Here is a 23,134-nt window from a genome sequence, read left to right as displayed (position 1 = left end):
GTGAGCTGGCACCAAGCACCCGTGAGCTCCGGACTTCCAGAGAAAGGATGACACCGCCTCAGAATCTTACTCGGCAAGAAAAAAATAAAGCAGCTATCCGTTCTTCAGTAATAATGATTCTTACTGAGTCTGGACACTAGACTGGGCAGGAGCTGCCAGGGCTGGCGAGGTGTGGTGGGCAGCGAGAACCACATTCTGAAGTTGACAGGGTGATGGCTACCTGATTGGGAATGATCCCAAACCACTGAGCTGCAATGCTCTCAGGAGCAATGGATACGGCCCACTGGTGGAAACCTCAGTAGAACTGCCACGTGCGTGGTACGGTGAGAAGCCACGCTGGAAGGAGCTCCAGTGGCTCAGAGATTGGCCCTGCCCACTGTGCCCTATGGCTGAGTCCTACGGACACCAATAATGGCTAGGGTGGCAAAAACACTTTTGAATTGGAAAACAGAAAGGGCTTCACACCCCTGAAGTGGTGACTTATTTAAAAGTACAGTTACTCGGCCAGTGGGGAATTTGACAGAAACAGAACTCCTGAACAGGCCCTCTCACAGGTGTGAATTCAGTACAATTCCAAACATCCACACAGAAAAAACAAACTCTTCCCTCAGGCCTCCCCCAAGGGGGACCGGTGATCTGAATATGAAGAATAAATTCATACCAAGCTCTGCATTAGGCAGACAGAATCTCACCAAGCCCGACTCAGGCCTGAAACCCTAGCACAGGGGAGGCTGAGGCAAGACTAAAACAAACCCAAGGCCAACCGTGGACTGAGAGGCCCTGTCTCAAAAATGAAACCAAACAACACAGCACAATGAAACCTGAGGGGTTTGATGGTGCACACCCTTAATCCCAGGACCCTGGAGACAGAAGCAGGCTCTGTGAGTTCGAGGCCAGCCTCATCTTCACGATGAGTGAGTTCCAGGCTGGTGAGGGACATACAGTGAGACCTTGTCAATAAAATAAAATACAATAAAATCTTTAGTTGGCTATAAAAACACAAATAAACTAGTCTTTCTGGGCATGAAAGCTCACACCTTTAATACCAACACTCAGGAGGCAGAGGCAGGCAGAACTCTGTGAGTTTGAGGCTTTTTTTGTCTACATAGTGAGACCCTGTCTCAAAAACAAGTCAAACATTGGTATTCAACAAAACATTTTACTCTTTGTCTTTGCAATATACACCATGATAGCAGAGACACTGAGCGAGCTAGAGAAAGCATTTTTATACATATATCCGAAAAGAACTTGTTTATAAATTAGAGCAGGAACTCTTCAGCACTCTTTAAAATAAAAAAAAAAAAACTAGATGAGAGGCCGAGAGATGGCTCTGCAGTTAAGATCCCAGGTTCAAGTCCACACGGTGGCTCACAACCATCTTTACCTCTACCTCCAGGGGATCCAGTGCTCTGTTCTGATTTCTGTGGGTACTAGGCACGCAGGTGGTTCATACACACACGTGCACACACGCACACACACATGTGCACACACACACACACACACGCACACTGGGGCGTGCGCTGGATACTGACTGGATGCCTCTGGCCTCTTTGGGCTAATGTGCACAGACCCACACAGAAAAACACACAGATGGATGCACATCGTTTTTTAACAATTAAAATAATAAAAATGAAAATAAAAGCCTGGCTTAAGATGATGAACACGGTGGTTTACATCTATAGCCCCCTAGGCCGGAAGCCTAGGCCAGCCACTGCCTGGAGTGGAAATCTTAGGGTTCAAGAGTAAACTGGGAACCAAGGCCAGGGCTTGTATAACCTACGAGGCCAGCACTGCCTTCCATTGCCCTTTAGAAGGAAGAAGGTCCGACTGCAGCAGCCAGCAGTGCCCCACCAACACTGACTTCTTCTCGGGGTCTACACAGGGGTAAAAACCAGGGGTAAAAAACACTCCTGTTGAGCCGCTCTATGAGACAAGCTGGGTTCTGACCATATGTCCCTGCCCAGGCTAAGAGTGGCACATGACTGGGGTGCTGGGGGAGGGGATTATCCTACAGACTCGGCACCCTAATCCAGCCCCTCTCTCTACTCATGGGGAGATGTGGCAGGAACACCCTCTAAGGGGCACCATGCCAGCCATACAGGAGAGTCTTACTATAAACTGCATTGTGCTAGGAAAACCAGGAGGCTGTGAGCAGGACTAGCCACCCAGACAGGAGCCTCCCTGGCTACACTGGCTCTGGACAGGCCTAGGCAGCCCAGTGAGCTCAGGTATGGCATGGCTGAAGCACCAAATGACCATACAGGTCTCAGTGCCCCACACAGGTCTCCCAGTGCCCCACACAGGTCTCCCAGTGCCCCACACAACTACAGTAGCAATCTGCTACCCCTCCCCTTGCAAACACCAAGGACCACCTTGGGGATCTCTTTTGGAAGGTGGCATCAGGACAGTCAGTCATGCCACTGTGTGCTGGTACAACTCCCAAATGGCATACGTCCACGTCAAGTGGAGATAGTGGGTGAGTGCTCTGGGAGTAACCCCACTTCCCCTAAATTTGGGCAGCCCTCACACGGTGGACTGCAGAAATGGATAACAGTTTTCCTGTCTCAAAGAACAGAGTCAGGAGAATGGGCAGAACCCAGTAGTGGGTACCTTAGAGGGGAGATGGCATAAAGCAGGCAGGTTTAACTCAGACGTACAGGGGGTGGGAGCTGACAGAACAACTAAGGGTCTTCCCGGGGAAAGAAGAGCTGGGCTTGCCATCAACGCTGAAGCATCGGGAAAGGCAGAACACGGTGAGCTCCATGGCCTGGGTCAGGTTCTTGTGGGACAGGACAGGGAGGCCTCCTGGTATTGGTCACTTCCATGCCCTTTTGGGTTTACAACCTAAGCCCCAGCCTGTCCTACCAGGGTAACCTCCTTAAGGTGGCATGACCTTCCTTGACACCAACCACAGCTCAGTAACGACTCATGATCCCCAGAAAGTGAAGCAGCAACGTGTCTGCCTCTAAGGGACTGGGAGGCCAGATTTGCCTGGGGAACAGAACCAGAGAGAGGCCCTTGGTCTCTGTAGCCCAGATCCCACACTACACCACTGGGCCTGCTGCTGGGACCAAGGCAGCTCCCAGCTCCTGAGTGCTAGCTGTGTGGACACAACACAACCCAGCCAGGAGCTCTGAGAGCTCAGATAAGCTTCCTGGGCCAGGGAAGGATGGGGTGGGGGTAAGGGAGGAGAGGGGAAGAGGCTTGGGATCCAGGACTGGGGCACCATCCTCCTGCTCTTGAAGTGTTGGACACTGACAATCTCTCTGGCTTGGGGAACAGTGTATGTGTGTGCTTCACTCCTGGAGAGGGCTCACAGCAGCCCAAAGGGAGTGACGTTGGACACCTGCCTGTCCTCTCTCAGAGTTCTCTATGACAACATGTAGTTCCCAGGTTGGCAGCACCTCAGGGTAGGAGCCCATCTCTGCCTGTTACCGTGCTGCAGAGTCTTGGGCACTAGAAGGGCTACCCGGTGTAGGCTGAGATAGATGGGGTGGGCAGGAAGCGGAGATGGGCATCCTGTTGTGTAAACTGAGCTGGTCAAGCCTCCGGAAGGCGGGGCTGTGTCCCGCCACAGAGCTCAAGGGCCTTGCTTCTAACAGCAATGCCTGACATCTAAGCTCAGAGCAGCAGCCAGAGGGAGGGGACTAAAATGGCTCGAGACACAGAGGGCTGGGTTACAAGGGTGCCGCATTATTTAGGGAGGAGGTTAAGATGGGGTCTAGTGTGTCCCAGGCTGGCCTCCAATTCCCTATGTAGCCAATGACCTTGAAGTTCTGAACCTTCGGCCTTCACCTCCCGAGTGCTAGAATTACAGGGCAGATCAGCACGCCTGGTTTCAGAGAGAGTGCTGTTTATAAGTGGTACAAAAGCACCCTGGAAACAGTTCCTACAGGTGAGGGGGATCCTAGCCACCATTACACCTCAGGACGCACAGCAGACAGTCGGTCCCTGAGTGGCACTGGCCAGCCCCTCACTCGGGGTGGGAAACTGAAGCCAGAGGGAGGCACCTGAGAATAATCCAGAGTCCATCGGTTCAGACTTAGGCATCTTGTCTGAGCAATGGGCCACCTGCCCAGGTGGTAGGTATGAGGTTATCCCCCTAGTCAAAGCCAGACATAGGGAGCCTGCAGCTCCAGGGTCAGGGCCAGGTCTTCCCTCTACCTGCTCATCCCATGACTCCCATCCCAAGCACAGCCAGCGTCGCCACCAAATAACCTAGATTTTAACCAAGAAATTGCGCACCCCCTTCTCTGCCCCACTTACGAGCGTGCTGAAGAGAAAGACAAGTAAAGCTAGACTGTGCACAGGGGCCAACAGAGCAGGGCCAGCCCCACAGCCTGTCCGTGCTCCAGGTCACCTCACCACCACAAAATGGGTCAAACCGGATTCCCTCCTGACACCCAAGGCCCCACAGAACACCCCTGGAAAGGTCCCTGTCCCACAGCCCCTAAAACTCAGAACCATCTATGAACCAAGAGAGCTGAAGTACTCAACTAGCCTGACCAAGAGTGGCTGAGAGCTGCCTGGCCTCCTGTCCCCACCCTATACATGCCAACTCTGCAAAACCTTCCGAAGCCACTGGCTCCGACGGGCTCCTCAGGAAACCTGTTGAAGCAGCTGGGCTGTCCCTGTGTCGGCAAGGCTAGGGAGACTACCCAAGCACCGACAGTGAGCGGGCGAGTTCAACACACATGGTACCGGGTACACGTTGCCCTGCTCCCCCTCTTCCACCCAGGGAGCCAGAGCCAAGGGCACTGGGGGCGTAGGGGATGGGCAAGGATGGTCTTGAGGGATGAGTAGAGATTGGACCCCTTCCTGGCTCTGTGGAATTCCGGCGACCATCCCCTGCCCTCAGCTCACACGGACTCTGCCCCAACCCCATATCAGAGCTGTGCACAGCCATCGACATAGTGGGAAAGGACACTATTAATAGGCTCTGTATTACAGAAACCTCCAAGCCTTGGGGTCCCAGGAACAAAGGGGTCTTGGGTCCTTCCCTGGCCTCCTAACTGGCGGTCAGCAGGAGTAGAAGGCCATATACACTGGTGGGTTCACTGTAGTGGGTCTGCTCACCCTGCCCAATGTAGCGGCTAGCACTGTATCTTGCTATCAGGAGAAAACCAGCTCCAGTTCTCCTCATGAAAAGGAAACAGAAGCTATCTACCCAGACCCAGGAGGCCCTGAGCCCCATTCGGAAATACTTAGACAAAAGTGTAAGAGTCATTAAACGCTAAAGGGCCTCCTGGGCCACTAGAGCCCCCAGCTTCTTCATTAGTTCGCTGTCAGGAAGGAACTCTGCACCATTGCTACAACTCTGACGGACTAGCGTCGGACCCCACTCGCAGGGTCTGGGCTCCTGCCCAACTCCTCCAGACCACACACCTTGGCTGCAGCACAGTGACTGACCTTCCACACCAGGCTGCAATCATCATAAAGTCCCACTCTGCACATGTTCTCTGAATGCTGTCTGCAAGGCTGGCGCGTGCCAAGCCCTGCCGTGTGTTACCTGCATAGTTTCCTGTGGCTTTAATGTACATCTGGCCATACTGCTCCTCCACCATGGTATCGTAGGCTTCATCGTCATCCTCATCCTCGTTGTGGTAGGAGGTGGGGCTGTCAGTGGTGGGCAGGCTGCTGGCCCCAGGACTGGTCCGCTCCCCCTGGGGATAGGGTACCTGCTGGATGCTGGGGATGAGAGTGGCCAGGCTCGGAACACCATAGTAGGAGACTCGAGGCAGCTTCAGAGGGGCTGTGCCGGGTGTCCCTGCAGCACCTGTAGCTACCGCCACACCATCTCGAGGGCCCGTATCCAGTGGGCGTTTGGAAGCCAGGCCTGGGCCAGTGGCCGGTGGCATCTCCATAGCTTCGTGCTTTACACGGGTCAGAAGCGGGATGGGCACAGAAGGAGATGTGGCATAGGCAGCAGTGGCCGGTTGCAGTTGGTTGCAGGGACTTTGGGGCTCTGAGCTGGCATCTTCGATCATGGCGGTCTGCGAGTCACAGTGGGGTGAGCTCACTTTGAACATGAGATCTGTGCCCCGCTCCACGATATGCTGGATCTGCAGGAAGCCGGCTGTGTACATGACCACGAGCTGCTCACTGGCCGCCATGGTAAGCTTACCTGTGTAGCAGAAGGACAGAATCTGCTGGAAGCAGGCGGGCGGCACCGTGCCCGGCAGCTCAAACGCACTCTTGCTATTACCACTGAAGAGGTCTCGGAAATACAGGCTGCTGGCGGCCAGGACTGCACGGTGGGCCTTGAAGGCCTGGCCTTTGACCACGATGGACACATCACAGTAGAGGCCTAACAGGCGCTGTTCGTTGAGGCAGCCGAGCACTGTGTTCCCAAAGTTGGGGATCTCGATGTGCAGCATCTGAGACATGGTGGGTGCTGTGGTGGGTGGGTCTTAGACTCAACGTGGGGCAGCCTGGATGAGGCACATCTGTTGGGGGAACATTGTGGTCAGTTAAATGCCAGATCCCCCCTCACCCCTGTCTAGCAACCTGCTCCCAGCCTCGGACAAGGGAAGGGAAGGGCAGTACCCTGCTTAAGACACTCTCCTTAGCTAGAACATTCCTCCCAGAAGGACTTGGGGTAGGGAGGTGTCTCTGGATTCGGATCCTGTTTGGAGGTAGGGCAGAGTGATCCTAAACCTAGCCAGGCATGAGAACCCCTGTCACCTACTCGGTCACAGAACCCATGGACTACTCCCAACAATTCTGAGGGTAGGGCTTTGTTCTCCACATCCATGCAGAGGACACAGGACAGAGGCTTGAACCCTCCAGAAAACAAGACAGGAGTGAATTGGACAGAGAAGTCACCCACTGATTGGGGTGGGAGGTGTAGAGGCCGAGCCCAGGCAGGAGTAATCTCAGGGACTCCTCCTCTAGAGGGAAAAAGTTCCCTTAGCCCAAAAGCCCCTCACTGTGCAGCCTTCCCCGAGAAGGACGTCCCAGAGCAGGGAGGGCTTTTTAGTTTCAGGTCTGTTTTTCTTCTTTGCCCGCTGAGCAGCCTGCGGAGGGCACTCTGAGGAACTGCAGAGCAGCTGTCCCCTCTCATAGCCCTTGCTCAGCTTCAAGCTTCCTCTGTCAGATGAGGAGGAACAAGGAAGGTGGACTAAGGGAGAACTCAGTGGGCTCCCTCCTCTGCTCTTTCCTTGGGGACAGACCTCTACTTGCCGGGTGGAAGGACTCTGGGTACACTCTGTACTTCCTGGGAGCTCCCGGCGGCGCCCTAAACCCGGACCCTGGTCCTGAGCACCCTCAGGGATGCAAAAGGAGTTGGTGCTTGTCGCAGAGCAGCCTCCCGCCTGTGCGCCCTCCCTCCGCCCCACTTCCAAAACCGGCCAATCCCAGCTGGCTTGGTCCCAGCCCAGGTAAGCAGAAGGGTCTCAGGACGAAGCCCGCCAGGGGGCAGGGGTAGAGGGCAGGCCGCCACTGTTTATCAGCACAGGACTCTGCCTGTGGCGGGGGGCGAAGGGGGGTGACCGGAGAAGGCGCAGGCCCTGGCCCAACTCTGCAGAGCCGCACAAAGGGCCGCTGTGTCCCGCGGGAGGAAAGTGCGGGCGGCCGCAGAGGCGCCGGGTGGCTGTAGAGGAGGGCGGAGCCACCCTGCGCCAGGAGTTGGGCAGGTGGGCGCAGCGCCGGGGTGTCCCGCAGTGCCCCCGCTACAGAGAAGTTGCTGGGCTGGCCGGCAGGCACAAGCCGGAGAGGAAAGACCTACCTTTAGCGGCTGTGGCCGGCGGCAGACACTGCCCACTCAGCCTGGCAGCAGGCTCCCGCACACCGGCCCGCCAGCTGCTCGGGGAATGCAGCAAGGAACCCTGAGGTGGGGAGGGCGTGAGGAGCCCTGCAGGAGGGGTGGGGGTGGCAGAGAGCTGGGCGCTGGGCTCGGCGGCCGCAGCTCAGCTGCACCCAGGCCGGCTCTCCCGGGCAGCGCGCAGCATCTCAATGAAGCAGCCGGATGCAGACGAACATCCAGGCAGCTCTCGGGAATGAATAGCCGCCTTTGATTTGGGAGCTGAAGTAAATGCCAGCTCCCAGCCCCAGCTTTAAAAACAGTGGCGCGTTGGTGCCAGAGGAATGCACGGCTCCGGGTGTTGGTGCAAGACAGACTTTTGATGACTCACTGCAATGCAAACAAAGATGGCAGAAATACTGTACTGTACGTGGAGAAATGCTTCGTGGTGCCACGGCAACTGAGACAGCTTGGAAATTTATAGTGCAGTTTTGCATATGAATTACCCAGTAAACTGCCTCCCTGCCATCCTGTACAGACCCAGTGTCAAAGCATTTAAACTATTCCAAACAGTCTGCAGAGCTGGCAGAGCATCGGAACTTTTAACTCTTCCTGGGTAGCAAGAGACTGGGCAGGAGGCAGGGCAGGGAATGGGGATGGGGTACAAGCACAACCAGGAGATGGGGAGTGAAGAGCAGGAAGGAGAATGCCAAAGGGGCCCTAACAAGGCACAGACTGGGAAGAGATTAGGACCCCGGAGCTCTCTCCCCCACTTTTCCCCAGGGCCTCAGAGCCAAGCACTCTGCTGGGCCACAGGCTCCCTAACAGTAGAACCCTACCTCACTCTCATCTCCTCATATCTGACTGGCTCCTTAAGAAAGGAGGAACTTTATGGCCCAGCAGACCCCTGTGAGATTAAGGGTGCCTGCTCCTTCAGCTCCCTGAAACACTTGCGAATAAAGACCAGCTAGCTGTGCAGCTAAGTAAGGTGTCTCCCATGACCTTTATGGGATCTTTTTCTGGGAAGGGCCAGTCATGTCCTGCTTGGGGAAAGAAAGGGTAGGTCTCCTTCGGGGCTTACAGCATTTGCTTAATTACAAGGGCCTTAGGGAGAGCTACTGGACAGCCTGCCTCAGTTTCTCTCACTGTCCCTAACAGTGCTTCCAGAAAGAACATATCCTACCTGCAAGACAGGAAAGGGTCGAGGCTGGCAATGGTGGTATCAAGGTGACACGGGCTCAGAGAGAGTGGTAGTATTAATGGCCCTTCCTTCCCAGTGTACCCTCTAAGACGCCAAGAGAACAACAATAAAGAAGAGCCATCTGGCACCTCCTTACTTACACACCCTGAGCTCCAGACAAGAAGCCCCTGAAGAGGGATGAAGGGAAGGGAGTCCCGGAGTGGAAGCTGCCAGCAAGCCCAGCCTGCAGCGCCCTCCAAGCCTTTGTCCTCTTTGCCTCTTTAAAGGAGGTAATGAGAACCCTCAGGGTGGCTGGCCACGAGGTGCTCTGGGACCTGAAGACTACAAACTAGTGTTTGGTCCCGCTGAAGGGAGGGTCTCCACAAGGCCAGGAGACCCAGGGCCTGGCAGGATCACCTCTGGGCCATACCCTACCCAGAACCGTCCTCCACCTTCCCACCCCTTCCTTAGTGGCTGCTTCTTTCCAGAAATCTAACAGGCCTCACAAGCCCACCTTGGGCAAGACTAGGTGTGCTCAGGGCTGTATGTGCTGCTGGCTAACAGCTGAGCCTGGCCACACACGAAGAGGCCCCATTCCCTAATGGACAGCACCCACCACAGAGACGCTTTCTGCTCAGAGAGCCACAGCTTCTGCCACAGGCAACCCCAACCAAACAGGCTCGCCGGAAGCCTGGCCAGCAAAGCTGACCCAGCTCCAGAAGGGTCCTAATTCTCAGGGCTAAGCGGATCAGTAACCAGGTACAGAGTCAGAGGCTAGAGCAAAGCCATGGGACCAGCCCCTTCCAACAGAGCGGCCCTGGCTTGTGGACCAAGTTAAACTCTCAGAACTGTCAGCACCGGCCATTTCCTATGACCTGCAGTCTCCCCCGTCAGTCATGTGGTGGGGTCAGGGTGGACCCTGGGGAAGTTACAGAGCACAAATCAAGACAGAAACCCATAAAGCTTGCAGCTTGGGCCTGCTACCCTGTAGGCTGATGTCTCTGATTTGCTTTGACCTGAGCAGGTGAGGCATTTATGTGCATGCCTCAGGGGCTGGCGCCCAGGACCCGGGCCAGCCCAGCGCCTGCAGAGAAGGGGCCATTATCCTCCCAGAAGGTGCCGAGGCCCGACCAGGTCCCCAGGGACTGAGGACAACTGGCTCATTTGCTACCTTGTCCTCAGGCCACCTGTGCTGGCAAGGCTGATGCCTGCACCCGGCCTGCAAGAACCAGACCAGAGCTGGTTTTAGGTTGCTTTCTTAGAAGCCCTGGCTGGGGCAAAGACAAAGCTGAACTTTAGGAGAAAAGAATCAAACAGAGGCTTGGCTTACGCCCCATGACAGTAAGACTAGCCAGGGCCGACCCTGGGGCTACGGCTGGGGAATGAAGGAGCCTCGAATCTAAGTGGGCCAAAGTGTGGCTGCCTGCTCCGTGGGAAGGGCAGAGCCTGGCTCCAGCATCAAGGCCTTCTCATGACTGTCTGTACCAGCCCTATATAGTGGTGTCCTGCACCACTGCACCCTCCTGGCTCTTCTGTAACTCAATTCCCTTGTTTCCCCTCCTGGCCCAGCATGGCTTCTCTCCATAGTGAGCTATGCTGTATTTGTTTGCTTGTGGACGTTTCTAGAGTCAAGTAGTAAACTGGTAGTCTCTGCCTTTGCTTAACCCCATCCATCTTCACAGTGTCTGCACTAGGAAACTGTTTCTTCATAAAAATCTTCAGGGCGTACTCTACTTTGGGAAATCTATGAAAACACCCCAAGGCCAAACACAAGCCCTGCTGCCGTGCTCACCTTTCCTGTCCTTGTCCCACACAGGAGACTCCTGGGAATTCCCAGACATCTCCAGGATAAGAGATGGCTGAGGTCTTTGTAGAAAATCCCTCAAGGGAGGCTAGGGTCCTACCGGTCCCTTGAAAGCCAACGGGTAGATGTGGAAAGAAAACTGACGAGGGGCACTGGGGGCCGAGGTGAAGGCCCTAGAACTATATCCAGACACACGTGCACACAGGGGCCAGAGTTCAGTCCCCAAGCAGAAGGGAGAGCCTGCCAGAGCTAACTTCCCAGGAAAGATTCAAATGAGGGCCCAGATTTCAGCCACATGGCACTCCAAGGTGTACCTGGATCTTAGAGCCACACCCCTGGGAAGCAAAGGCACAAAACCACTCCAAGGATAACTCCAAGGACAGGGCAGGATCACCAAAAGCAGAGGCCAACTTCCCCATCATCTCCAAACCAGTCTCAGCTCCAGGGCCTGTATGTCCTGACTGGAATCTGACAGAAGCCGTTCCATCCCATCAAAGACTAGGAACTTGTTAGCCAGTGGAAAGGGTGGTGCTTGGTGTCTACATGGTGACCACCAGCAAGGAAAACAAGGAGAAATTAAATTATTTTGCAGGATTTAATTCTGTCAAATTAATAATGCTTAGACCTCAGCATACATGGGTAGGAAGAGGGCACTGCAACAGAGCCCTCCCCAGGAATTCTCACCCGCCCCGGGGCAGGGAAGAAGCACAAGGAGGTCTGTGCAAGGCAGCAACCCCAGGAGGGACAGCAGATGGAAAATGCCAGAGCACACAGCATGTGGGGTTTCAGGAACACGGCCTGGCAGGAGCTCAGTGAAGAGCAAAGAAACCCCTTTCTACCACAGTGTAGGGTAGAAAGGGAGGCCTGCACCTTCTTTATTAAGTCCTTCCCAACAGCTGACCAGACATGTCATCACCAAGGAAGGGGGAGGGGCACCAGGGCCCTGGCTTAACCCACCCAGCGTCCTGGCTGCTAGCTTGGGTGCGCTCAGGTCTCCAAGAGCTGGGTGAGGCACCAGGTTGGCCCTGAGGTTTGCATTAAACTTTTAAAATACCATCAGGCAGAGCTAGGCTGCCCCAGGCCTTGCCGCTAATGGAATCTTTAGCATCTCACACAAGGACCCAAGCCAATGCTCCTTCCCACAGTGCTCACGGGACCTGCATGTGCTGCTTGGTTCGGCCCACTCGAACCCCTCTACATGGTACAGATGAGAAGACCAGGACCACAGACCTGGGAGCTGCAGGCCCAGGGCTGCCTTAGTCAAGGACATCTGATAATCAAATCTGATAATCTAGCTTCCTAATTTTGACATCCAGAGCATAACCGGAGTCTTTGGTCATCAAATGAAAAGAACAAGAAGGGGAAGACTGGCCCTGTTCAACTGACTGGACCAGAGCTAGCACTGCATAGGGTCCCCCAATATGATAGGTTTCCTTGGAGAAGCAGGGAGGGACCACATAAACCCGAGTAGATGATGCTCTTTCCTTCCAGATCACAGGTCTGGACCAGCAGCAGCCACAAAATCCTGTTCTAACACAGTGCTTGTCTGTGAGCTGGTTTCTTTTTTTTTTTTTCCCCAAGAGGAAAAGGGAGGCACACCAATTCAAAAATTGACTTGTCAATCTTTTTGCCCTCAGGAGCTGCTCTTTTGCTGGTCCTTTGAGAGACCAGCAAACTGGGGTTGGGGACTTAGCTCAGTGGTAGAGCACTTGCCTAGCAAGTGCAAGGCCCTGGGTTCGGTCCCCAGCTCCGAAAAAAAAAAAAAAAAAAGAGAGACCAGCAAACCAATGCACGAGGTATGTGTGGGGGGAGGGGAGACAGATGGACGGACAGATGGACATGACCTATGACCACCCAGCACGAGTCTTCTATGGACCACAACCACCACATCCAAGCATCACAAAGACAGATTTTGCTACTTCTCCTCATGGTGGTCAGTCAGTCTTGCATCTAGTAACACTGGACCCTGTGGATTGGTATGGCCCAGTAGAACCTTATGTCCACAGGGAGCAGCTAACGCAGGTAACAGTTCTGACATCTACAGTTTACCTGAGACATAAACAGCCATCTATGTGTTCTAAGCCAGCGGTTCTCAACCTGGGAGGCCTTGACCCTTGTGGTGTCAGATCAGATACCCTGCATATCAGATAGTTACAGTACAATTCATACTAGCAGAATCACAGTTATAAAGTAGCAACAAAGTAATTTTATGGTGGGGGGAGAGGTGTCACCACAACATGAGGAACTGTGTTAAAGGAACTCCATTAGGAAGGTTGAGAGCTACTGGTCTAAGCACTAGGGATGTCCCTCCACAAACCCATCTCCCTCTCTGACCCCTGGCTCCCCAGCCCTGCAGACCCACTATTCAGAACTCTCCTGAGCTACAGATTGCTTCCAGAAGGTTTCCAAAGAATTAAGTAGTGTTTTGAGAAGAGCCGACAATCTTCCCTACTCGTATTTGTAATTTAAATAACGTAAGCTTGAAGAGTGTCTCCCTCGGGCATAGTTTAATAACTTAAAAAGCCAGTGCAGCTCCGTGCGCACACGCACCTGCCCCTCAGCTTTCCCTAAGAAGCAGAAGCAGATCCCTGCTCCAGGCCCACCAGGGGGTACTCCACAGCCAACAGCAGGAGCAGCTGTCTCTGCTGACCCTTTTCACTTGTGGACTTGCCACAGGTCCCGTAGCAGTCTGCGACCTTGACCCTCCCCACCAGGGCGCCAGGGGAGGGTCACCTGGATCCCAGGTGCTGTGAGGGAGCTGAGCATGGGCGAGCGGCATAGATGCATGCTGGGCTATGGGTCACCCAACTCAGTACAGACAGCCACTTCCCAGAACACCCCATTTTTAATATTCATAGATCTCCTCATCTGCATATCATGCCATAAATAGTCAGAGGCAAGGTAAGACACAAAGAGCCCCTGCATTTCTAATTATGCTTAAAAAGCTAATGTAAATCAGACACACAGAGGAGCACTAAATCATCGGGGAGGACACAGCCCGGGAGCCCCCCATTTCCATGCCCTAGCAATGTAGCTGTTAGTGACAGGCCCAAAGGACCCAAGTATGACCTTGGGGAAGTCAGCCTCACCTGGGTGTGTCCCTTAAAATAGGACCAAGGCATCTTCCCACTCGCTCTCCTATCCCAATACAGTTCCTACCCACAACAGATGCCCAGCCCCCACTTCATTGAGGGTAGCAGCACTAGGCAGAAGAAAAGCTCTCAGAGGCCATATCTAGCTGAGGGAGGGGGGGGACACGCCCATCAGTACTACCTATAGTCTTATCTGGGAATGGATTTCTGGGGGGAATCAGATGTTCCCCTTCCTCTGGCCATTCCTGACTATAGAACCAGGGTCAATAAAGGGTCCCAGGGCTTTAACCCATCCCCACCTTGAATGACAGCACTGTCCCTTGAAGATTCCATTCCTGCAGAGGTGATGAGGCCCACCTCCCCTACCTTGAGGGAGAAGAGCATGGGGACCTACAGGATGGGGAAATTCTGGGCCAGAGGTGGAGGCAGAGCCCAGGGGCTGTGGGACAAGTTGGGAATCCACACTGCTGCATGTGGCACTAACCTGAGGGTGGCTTTAAACAGATCACAGAACTCTAAGGGAAGGGATACCGCTGAGACTCCGTCGAGGGTACCCTGAAGAGTCCTGGACCTAGACATCAGACAAAGGACAGCCCTCAGTGCTTAGCCATTCCCAGGCTCAGACTAAACCAGGGTCCTAGACAAGGGCCGGCTCCCTGTGCTGAGGACGGAGACATGCTCAGGACACTTCTGGCCACCAGGAAAGAGCAATACAAGGACCAGAAGTGCTGAGTGGGAAGCCAAGGGCTAAATGAGGGGCACTCCAAGTCTCCAGACACCAGTTCAGGCAGGCCTGTCTCACACAGGACGTGCCAAGTCAGTGCCACAGAAGACCAGGGGCTGAGCAAGAGGCTGAGAAAACTGAGCAGAGAGCAGTATCTTGACCCAAGCACAGGGTTCAGGTACCCCACCCTTACTTATTATAGCTCAGAGATACTAGTGCAGAAGTGTGCTGGGCTCTGTTAGACACTGGGCAGTAAACACCTCTGCCTTTCAGTGAAGTGTTAGGGGCTGGCAGTCCCAGCTACCAACCCAACCAGACAGAACTGGTTCTCAGCCGGCAGAATGGGCCTCTCTGTGCAGGGGGTCCAGGGTGGTGCATGGGTATCTATCTACCCATGCTTGTGAGTCATGTGTGCATGTGTGCGTGTGCGCGTGAGTGCGTGTGTACGTGTGTGAGTGTGCAGTTGAGTGTGTGTGTGCATGTGTGCGCGTGTGTGTGCGCGTGTGTATGTGCGTGTGTGAGTGTGTGCGTGTGACTGTGTGTGTGTGTGCGTGTGTCTGTGTGTGTGTGCATGTGTGCGTGTGTGAGTGTATGTGCGTGTGTCTGTGTGTGTGTGTGCGTGAGTGCGTGTGTGCATGACTGTGTGTGTGCATGTGTGTGTGTGTCTGTGTGTGTATATGAGTGTGTGTGTGTATGAGTGTGTGTGTGTGTCACACGTCCCCAGCCCTCAGTCAAGACCAAGCTGACTTCCTACCCACAGGTGGCATGCTGTACCTTTCCCCTCTAGGAGTGCCAACTTGGAGGACCTGCTGGAGGCACGGGCCCAAAAGACACAAGGGTTACCCCCATCGCTGTTGGTGAAATGACTGCCGCCCGCATCTGCCCTGGCAATCGGCCCAGAACTATTTTTAAGCCCATTTACTAGAAATCCCACAAATTAAAGGAAATATGGATAATGTGGCAGGAATCCTGGGGGGGCAAATTAGGGACACACAGAGCTGTGTTCACGTTCTACGCCATAGTTTAACCGAGAAACCCATTCGCCAAACTCCTGCACAGCACTCATTGAGTCCGGTAAGGAGGGCTGTGGACTTGCACTGGGCTCAAGGACTACAAAACCGTCTGAGCGCCCAGGCTGCTGTACCGCAGGCCATAAAAGGTAATTGCTGATCTGAAAACCCCAAGTGCCCAGCTCCAGGAGTTCTCAGTCAGGGACTCCAACAGCAAACAGTGGCGGTCACTCTTTCCAGATACTGAGGTATCTCTCACAGCTCCAAGACTCACCACCAGTCCATCCCCACTAAGGAGGCCCAGGAGCCACCACAGTCACAGCCTACTTCAGAAAACAAAGTCATTTGGGAAGGCTGAGCATGATGGCCTCATCAGCTACTCCATGTGGGCCTCACAAGCCAGAGGGCCAAGCTGGTACCTCCAGACTCTACTGCCCAGCCTCAGTGGTGAGCGCCCAGGTTATCAGGACAAACATCTGCTGGGTTGTGAAAAGACCTGGGGGTGTGGTTCCTTAAGAGCCAGGCCCAAGCTAGGTGTGGTGGTGCACCCAGTATTGTGATCCCAGTGCTTGAGAGGCAAAGGCAGGTGGATCTTTGAGTTCAAGGCTAGTACAGGCTACATAGTTAATTCCAGGACAGCCAGGGCTGCATAGTGAGTTCCAGGACAGCGAGGGCTATGTCTCAAACAAAGAACAAAACAAGAACCAGGCCCAAGCCTGATAACCTCCAGAGACAGTCGCCAGGGGCCTTGTTCTGTCAACCACTGCTAGGTCCTTCCAGATCTAAGGCATGCAATGAGGCCAAGACTGAAAGGACAACCTGGGAGGTGAGGCTAGCCTGCCCTTCTCAAGCACTGGACCCACAGAAGGGTAAACTTTCTGGTTTGAGGTTAAGACTGAAGAACAGGAGGATGAACAGGTCTGGGCTGATGGGTGTTGACCTCAAGAGGCCACTCCACACCTGCATCCCGGATCCAAGCAGACAGCATTGGTGATGATAAAATGGGTCGGCTGGACTTCAGACAAGCAAGAACAGAGAAGGAGCCTGAGCCAGGAGTATTGTTCCCAGATGTTAACAGGCTGAGAACTATCAAACAGTGGGGTTCACCAGGCAGAGCTGCATACACCTGTATCCCAGATTAGCAGGAGGACAAGGAAGATTCAAAATAAACCTAGGCCACTTAATGAGACCCTGTCACAAACAAAAACCCCAGGGACAAGTGGTGAGGGAAGGGACCATCCAGGAATCAACCTGGTCCAGAGAGCCCTCTGGCCTAGGGCAGCTGTTTCCAGAATTCCTTCCTTGGAAAACCATAACCACCTATCGCATCGCCACCCCATAAAGCCCCAAACCCCACTGCTAAACCTGCAGCTCTCTCAGACCCAACTTAAACAGCTCTCTCCCATCTCATTCCTCTGGCCCAGATTAGAGCTTGCCTGCCTTTGTTAGTTTTCTCTTCGATAAAGCCATCCTCAAGCTTCCTTCTTAATCCATTTGTAAAGTCCTTTATTATCAAGACTAAGAACTTCAAAAAGGGACCAGCGTGGCGATGCACACCTCTAATTGTAGCCCTTGGGAGGCAGAGGCAGGGGTGTCAGAGTTCAAGGTCATCCACAGCTAATATGGGCTTTGCGAACATGCCTCAAAGCAAAACAGGCAAGACAGAGCCGGGCCCTATAGGCTCACAGATTGAACAATCACAGGCTGAACAAATGGTTTTTTAAACCTACGACCTCATGCCTGGGTGTGGGAGTGCACTCCTTTAACCCCAGCACTTAAGAAGCAAAGATGGTGAGTCTGAGGTTGTCCTGGTCTACATAGTGAGTTCTGGGACAGCCAGAGACCATCTACAGACAAGGGACAACACACACTCCTACTCTCTAAGCTACAGTAGTTCTGACTCTGGTACTGATAAAAAAAAACAAAACAAAACAAAACAAAACAAAAACACCACCACCACCAACAACAAGTGTAGATCACTGGGGTAGAAATGTCTTAAAATGAATTCACATGTGCATAGCCAACTGATTTAATAAAGATGCCAAGGCCTTCCCTTCCACAGGATAAGCACGTGTGAGAGGCAGACCCTGACCTCAAACCACAGAGAAACATGAATTCAAAGGCAGCAAGGAGTTAAATAAGGGCTGGGTGGTGGCTCAGTGGTTACCACCTGCACCAGTGTGAGGACCTACGTAAGCCAGAAGAGCCTTGCTACAGTGTCATGTACCTGTGACCTGGCACTGGGAGAAAGGGACACGGGTGGATTCCAGGGGCTCTCTGGCCAGCCAGTCTAGCCAAAACAGAGCCCTAGGTTCAGTGAGAGACATTGTTTCAAAAAATATGATGGGCAGTGATTGACTGCGGAAGAAGCATACACATAGCTGTGTACACACACATACACACACACATAGCTGTGCACGCACACATGCACACACATAGCTGTGCACACACACACATGCACACATTTCCCACTCACCCCACCCCCAAACGCACAGTAGGGGGAAATCTATTAAGGAACACCTGCTAGTCATATTTCTGATGTGACTTATACCCAGAATGTTAACAAAAAATGTGCAAAGCATCTAAAAATACTTTCCACCAAGAATAGGCACAAATGTCCAATATGTACATAAGACACTCAGTATCATTAGCCAGCAGGAACACCGGAGTCAAACCACGGTGAGGAGCAGATGCAGCTAGGGCTGGGTCAGGACAGGGCTTTAACATGTAACCCAGCCCCTGGCTTCCATCCCCAGTACCCAAAACAAAAGCGAGCACCAGAGACAGAAAGAAAGAAGTGAGAAAAAAAAGGAGAGAAAGAGAGAGAGACAGACAGACAGACAGACTAGAAAGCAGACGATAACCAATAGTGGGACATGAAATGCAGACTCCTCTAAAGGTCAAACAGTATTTCTGCATGACCTAGAAATTCCACTTCTAGGCGTGTAGGCAAGAGGAATGAAAACACATTATCTACACAAAAGTTTGCAAAGCACAGATTACTAGAAGCACTGGTTACAATAGGCAAGGGAGCATAACCCAAGCATCAGGCAATGAAGGATAAATAAATTTGGAAAATCACATGGTAGAATGCTATTTGCAATAAAGGGGAAGGAGTGTGATAGCCATGTCGCAGGAAGGAAAAGCCTTTCCCTCAAGGCCACACCGTCTGTACAAAATGTCTAGGACAGGTGATTGGTAGATAAGGGAGATTAGAGGTTGCCCAGGGCTGGGGCTGGACAGGGCCTGCTAAAGTTGTGGCTGTTGTTTTTTTGTTTTGTTTTGTTTTGTTTTAGTTTTTTTTTTTCTTTTTTTTTTTTTTTTTTTTTTTTTTTTTTTTTTTTTTTTCGAGTTTTTCAAACCCAGGCCTTAAGGTTTCTTCCACTGAGCTAAACCCCAACCCCTTGTTTTAGTTTTTCAAGGCAAGGTTTCTTCTGTGTAGCATCCCTGGCTGTCCAAGAACTTGCTTTTGCAGACCTTGAACTCAGAGATCTGCCAGTTTCTGCCTTCCAGGTGCTAGGATTAAAGGCTGTGCCACTAAGCCTAGCCTACTTTTGTTTGTTTGTTGAGTGATGAAAATGCTCTCATGAACCAGGTCTGAATCATTGCTACCACGTGGGTAAACCGCAGTACATAAGTAAAGATGTCTCAAATGGAAAACACATGGAGCGTGGTGGTGCAGGCCTGTGATCCCAGTACCTGGAGGCAGAGGCAGGCAGATCTGAGTTTGAGACTGGCCTGGTTTACACAGCAAGTTCTAGGCCAGCCAGGCAGGGCTACATACTGAAACTCCATGTATGTTGGGAGTTGGGCAGGGTGGAATAAAGAAAATAAAAAAGGTACTGAGAGGTTGAGGCATGAAGACCACAAGTTCAAGGCAAGCCTGGGTTACTTTGTGAGTTCAAGGCCAATTTGGGCTACAGAGCATGATCCTAGTACGGCTGAGTGGGTAAAGGGGTCTGCCATGAAGCCTGATGACCTCCGACCCAAATGGTAGGAGAAACCAATTCCCACAGTCTGTCCTCTAATCTCCACAAAAGCACTGTGGCTTGTGAACCTTCACCCCCCACAAACACACAAATACATAAACGCAGTTAATTCATTTTTTAAATGTACGAACCAGTTCTATGTCCTGCATAAGAAAGCCTCAAGCCAGGCAGTGGTGACACATGACTTTAATGCCAGGTCTTGGAGGCAGAGACAGGAGGATCTCTGTCAGTTCAAGGCCAGCCTGGTCTACAGAGGGAGCGCCAGGACAGCTAAGGCTAGACAGAAAACTCCATCATGAAAAACAAAACAAAACTAACAAACAAACGAAAAAAGAAAGAAATCCTCAAACATGGCGTTAAAGGGACGGCTTGGCAGTTAAGAGCGTGCACTGCTCTTGCAGAGGACCTGCGTCAGGTTCCCAGAAGCACACGGAACTGCCTGTAACTTCTGATGCCTCTGGCTCCAGGAGCATCCTCACCAACAGGCACATACCTACCCCACTGACAATTACATAGATATCATTTTAAGAATTGAAACCATCAAATGTAACAATATAGGCAGGCGGGCTGGAGAGATGGCTCAGTGGTTAAGAGCACTGACTGTTCTTCTAAAGGTTCTGAGTTCAATTCCCAGCAACCACTTGGTGGCTCGCAACCATCTGTAATGGGATCTGGATACCCCTGTCTAGTGTGTCTGTGTAGTGAAGATAGCTACAGTATACTCACATAAGTAAAATAAATCTAATAACAATAATAAAAATATAGTAGTAATAATAATAATAATAATAATAATAATAATAATATACTATTGGCAGGCTAAAGTGAAACAGAAAAAAATAAGTCATGTGAACATAATCAGAAGAAGGCAGGGTTACTTCGTAATTAAAATGTATAAAGCAAATGAGAGACACTGTAGGATAGAGGTCTGCCTTCGAGGACCACTCAGCTCCACTCTGTGGACAGCCGACAGCAGTACTTCTAAGCATGAAACAGAAAGTGGCGGAGCCAAAGGCTCATGGGAGTCCTTCCAACCCTCTAATGACTGGCATAACAACCAAACAGAAAACCAGCAACAGGAGAACTAAACTCCACCAAGTATCCAGATCACTTGCAGACCACCCCACCCAGCAGCAGCTTCAAGACTTCACTGTCCCAGAGACTTCGGAGCACTACACAGGATAGAGAGCAGTTCAACCAAACAACAACAACAACAACAAACAAACAAAAACGAGGAACTTAAGACTTGAAATTAAGCCTCACATACCATGGGATCAATCCCGCCATGGTGGCCTACCCCTGGAATTCTGGCACTTGAGAGGTGGAAGCAAGAAGGTCAGGAGCTCAAGATCAGAACTGCACATCAGCAAGTTGGAGACCAGCTGTGCCATATTAAACTCTGCCTCCAATAATTGAACACTGACACACACACACACACATGAACACACACACACACACACACACACACACACAAATAAGCAATATGACAAGCATGGTGGCTCAGACTCAGAAGGCTGAAGCGGAAGGACATCATCAGGAGTTTGATGCCAACCTGGGAGATACAATGAGTCAGTTCTAGTTCAGTCAGAGTAAGGTCATATCTTGAATGAATGGAAGAAAGAAAGAAACATAAATGATAGGTAGACAGACAGACAGAAAGACACCCTGAGACCCAGCACAGGGGGAGGAGGAGAGAGGGAAAGAGGAATTATAATAATAATCTCTGACCACCAGCACAAAGGAATAAAGTTGAAACTCAACAAAGAAAGCAACAAAGTATCAACGCTCAGAACTGAACAGCACATTTCTGAATACACAACACAAGTAAGTGCAAAGGATATTTTTAAAAGGAAATATACAAATTAACTATGAGTCTGAAAAAGAAAGCAGAGGCCTTTACTATAGACCAATACCAGCGCCTGCCGTGAAGGTAACACGTGGACCACCCACCTTGACAGCCGGCAACCAGTGAACCAGCTCTTCAGCAAACACCTACTCTACTGTGCGTGATCCACATGCAGTGAAAGAGCATGCTCAAACAAACTTCTTAAAGATACTCAAATTTTAATCTGGAAATTTCAAAATTTCAAAAGGAAATCTCAAAATTCAAAGAGCCGTACTGGGGCTTAAGTAGCAGACAGTTCTGCATACAATCCCTTGAGGAATGTAGGGATTTTCCAGTTTGCTATTTTCTTTTTCACTGTAAGGTGGATGTACTCAGAGACTTGGTCACTCCAGGCACCCAGAGAGTTACATACCAGCCCCCAGCTCATTTCCTAAAGTGTCTCAGGGTTCCATTGCTGTGAAGAACACCATGACCACTGCAACTCTTATAAAGAGAAACATTTATTTGGGGGTGACTTATGGTTCAGAGTTCATGAAATCCATTGTCATCAGAGTGGGAAGCATGGCATTGTGCAGGCAGACCTGGTACTACAGGAGCCAAGAGTTCTACAGAAGGCAGCCAAGAGGAAGGTCTAGATCAAACCAGCCAGACTTGAGCATATATATGAGGCCTCAAAGCCTTGCCTCCACAGTGATGCACTTCCTCTAACAAGACCCACCTCCTCCAAGTTGGCCCCCTAATAGTGCCACTTCCATGGGCCAAGCATATTCAAAGCACCACACAGCGTAAATCTCCTGGAACCCATGTGAAGGCAGAAGCTGAAAACTGACTATACAAAGTTGTCCTTGGACTCCCACATCCTGTGCACTACCCCCAAACACATACAGGCAATGATACATATTTTTAAATAAAGCAAAAATATTTAAACAATGAAAAGTAGGGTTCCATATCTCTTCTGAATATAGACATCGATTAACAAATGTAAATCAGTAACATTTACACTCGAACAAACCACACACCCTCTCTTTCTCACACACATACACATTTTTTTTATTCTTTTTTTTTTTCTTGAGACAGGGTCTTACCATGTAACCGTAATTGACCAGAGCTGTCTGCCTCTTGAGTGCTGGGATTAGACATCGCCACGACACCTGATCTCATATTTTTTATTCTAATACTGGAGTTGAACCCAGAGTCTCACCCTGGCTTCCATCTAGAGCACCACGAAAAAGAGCAGTGGTGGGAGGCAGGCGCCAGGCATCCCCTAGGCACTCAGCCCGTAGCCCAGAAGCAGCCCCACCTTGTAGCATGTCCTGTGCCCAGCCCTGTCACCCTACATTCCTGAGACTCCAGATTTCCAAAATCCATGTTCTCCGAACCCAGGGCCTATGAAGGGGACAGCACATGTGGGCTCTGTCCCATTCAGGTGACTAAGGGCCAAAGCCTCTCAACGATTCAGAAACGATCAAGAGAGGTGCAGCAGCCCACTCTCCCAAGGCACATCTGAGGCGGGATCATGCTCTCCGCCCTGGACCGCCCCTGACTACAGTGAACTGAAGCTGCCAGCGTGCAAACACCTGAGACTCGCGGGAAGGCGGGGAGACAGGGACTTAGTTATTTTTTAATTGCTATATTAAGACACCGTGACCAAAGCGACTTATAAAACTGTTTAATGTGGGGGTAGACATTCCAGGGGGTGAATCCCTCACTGCCATGGAAGGAAGCGGAGGATCAGGCAGCACACATGGCAC

At 51.8% G+C, this 23,134-nt stretch overlaps 1 protein-coding gene across 1 annotated transcript in view; it reads right to left on the bottom strand.

The window, feature by feature from the left end:
- The window catches only part of Nacc2 (NACC family member 2), a 66,318-nt gene that overhangs the window by 27,042 nt on the left and 16,142 nt on the right, over positions 1-23,134 (bottom strand). Inside the window, exon 2 of the mRNA XM_032903051.1 lies at positions 5,510-6,446. Coding sequence (XP_032758942.1) covers positions 5,510-6,386 — 877 coding nt within the window. The 5' untranslated portion in view covers positions 6,387-6,446. The remainder of the gene's footprint in view (positions 1-5,509; positions 6,447-23,134) is intronic.

This window comes from Rattus rattus, chromosome 5, assembly GCF_011064425.1.
Source record: "Rattus rattus isolate New Zealand chromosome 5, Rrattus_CSIRO_v1, whole genome shotgun sequence".
In the NCBI taxonomy this organism is placed as follows: Eukaryota; Metazoa; Chordata; class Mammalia; order Rodentia; family Muridae; genus Rattus; species Rattus rattus.
Note: the sequence above shows the minus strand (reverse complement) of the source record. Positions and strands in the feature narration are given on the sequence as shown.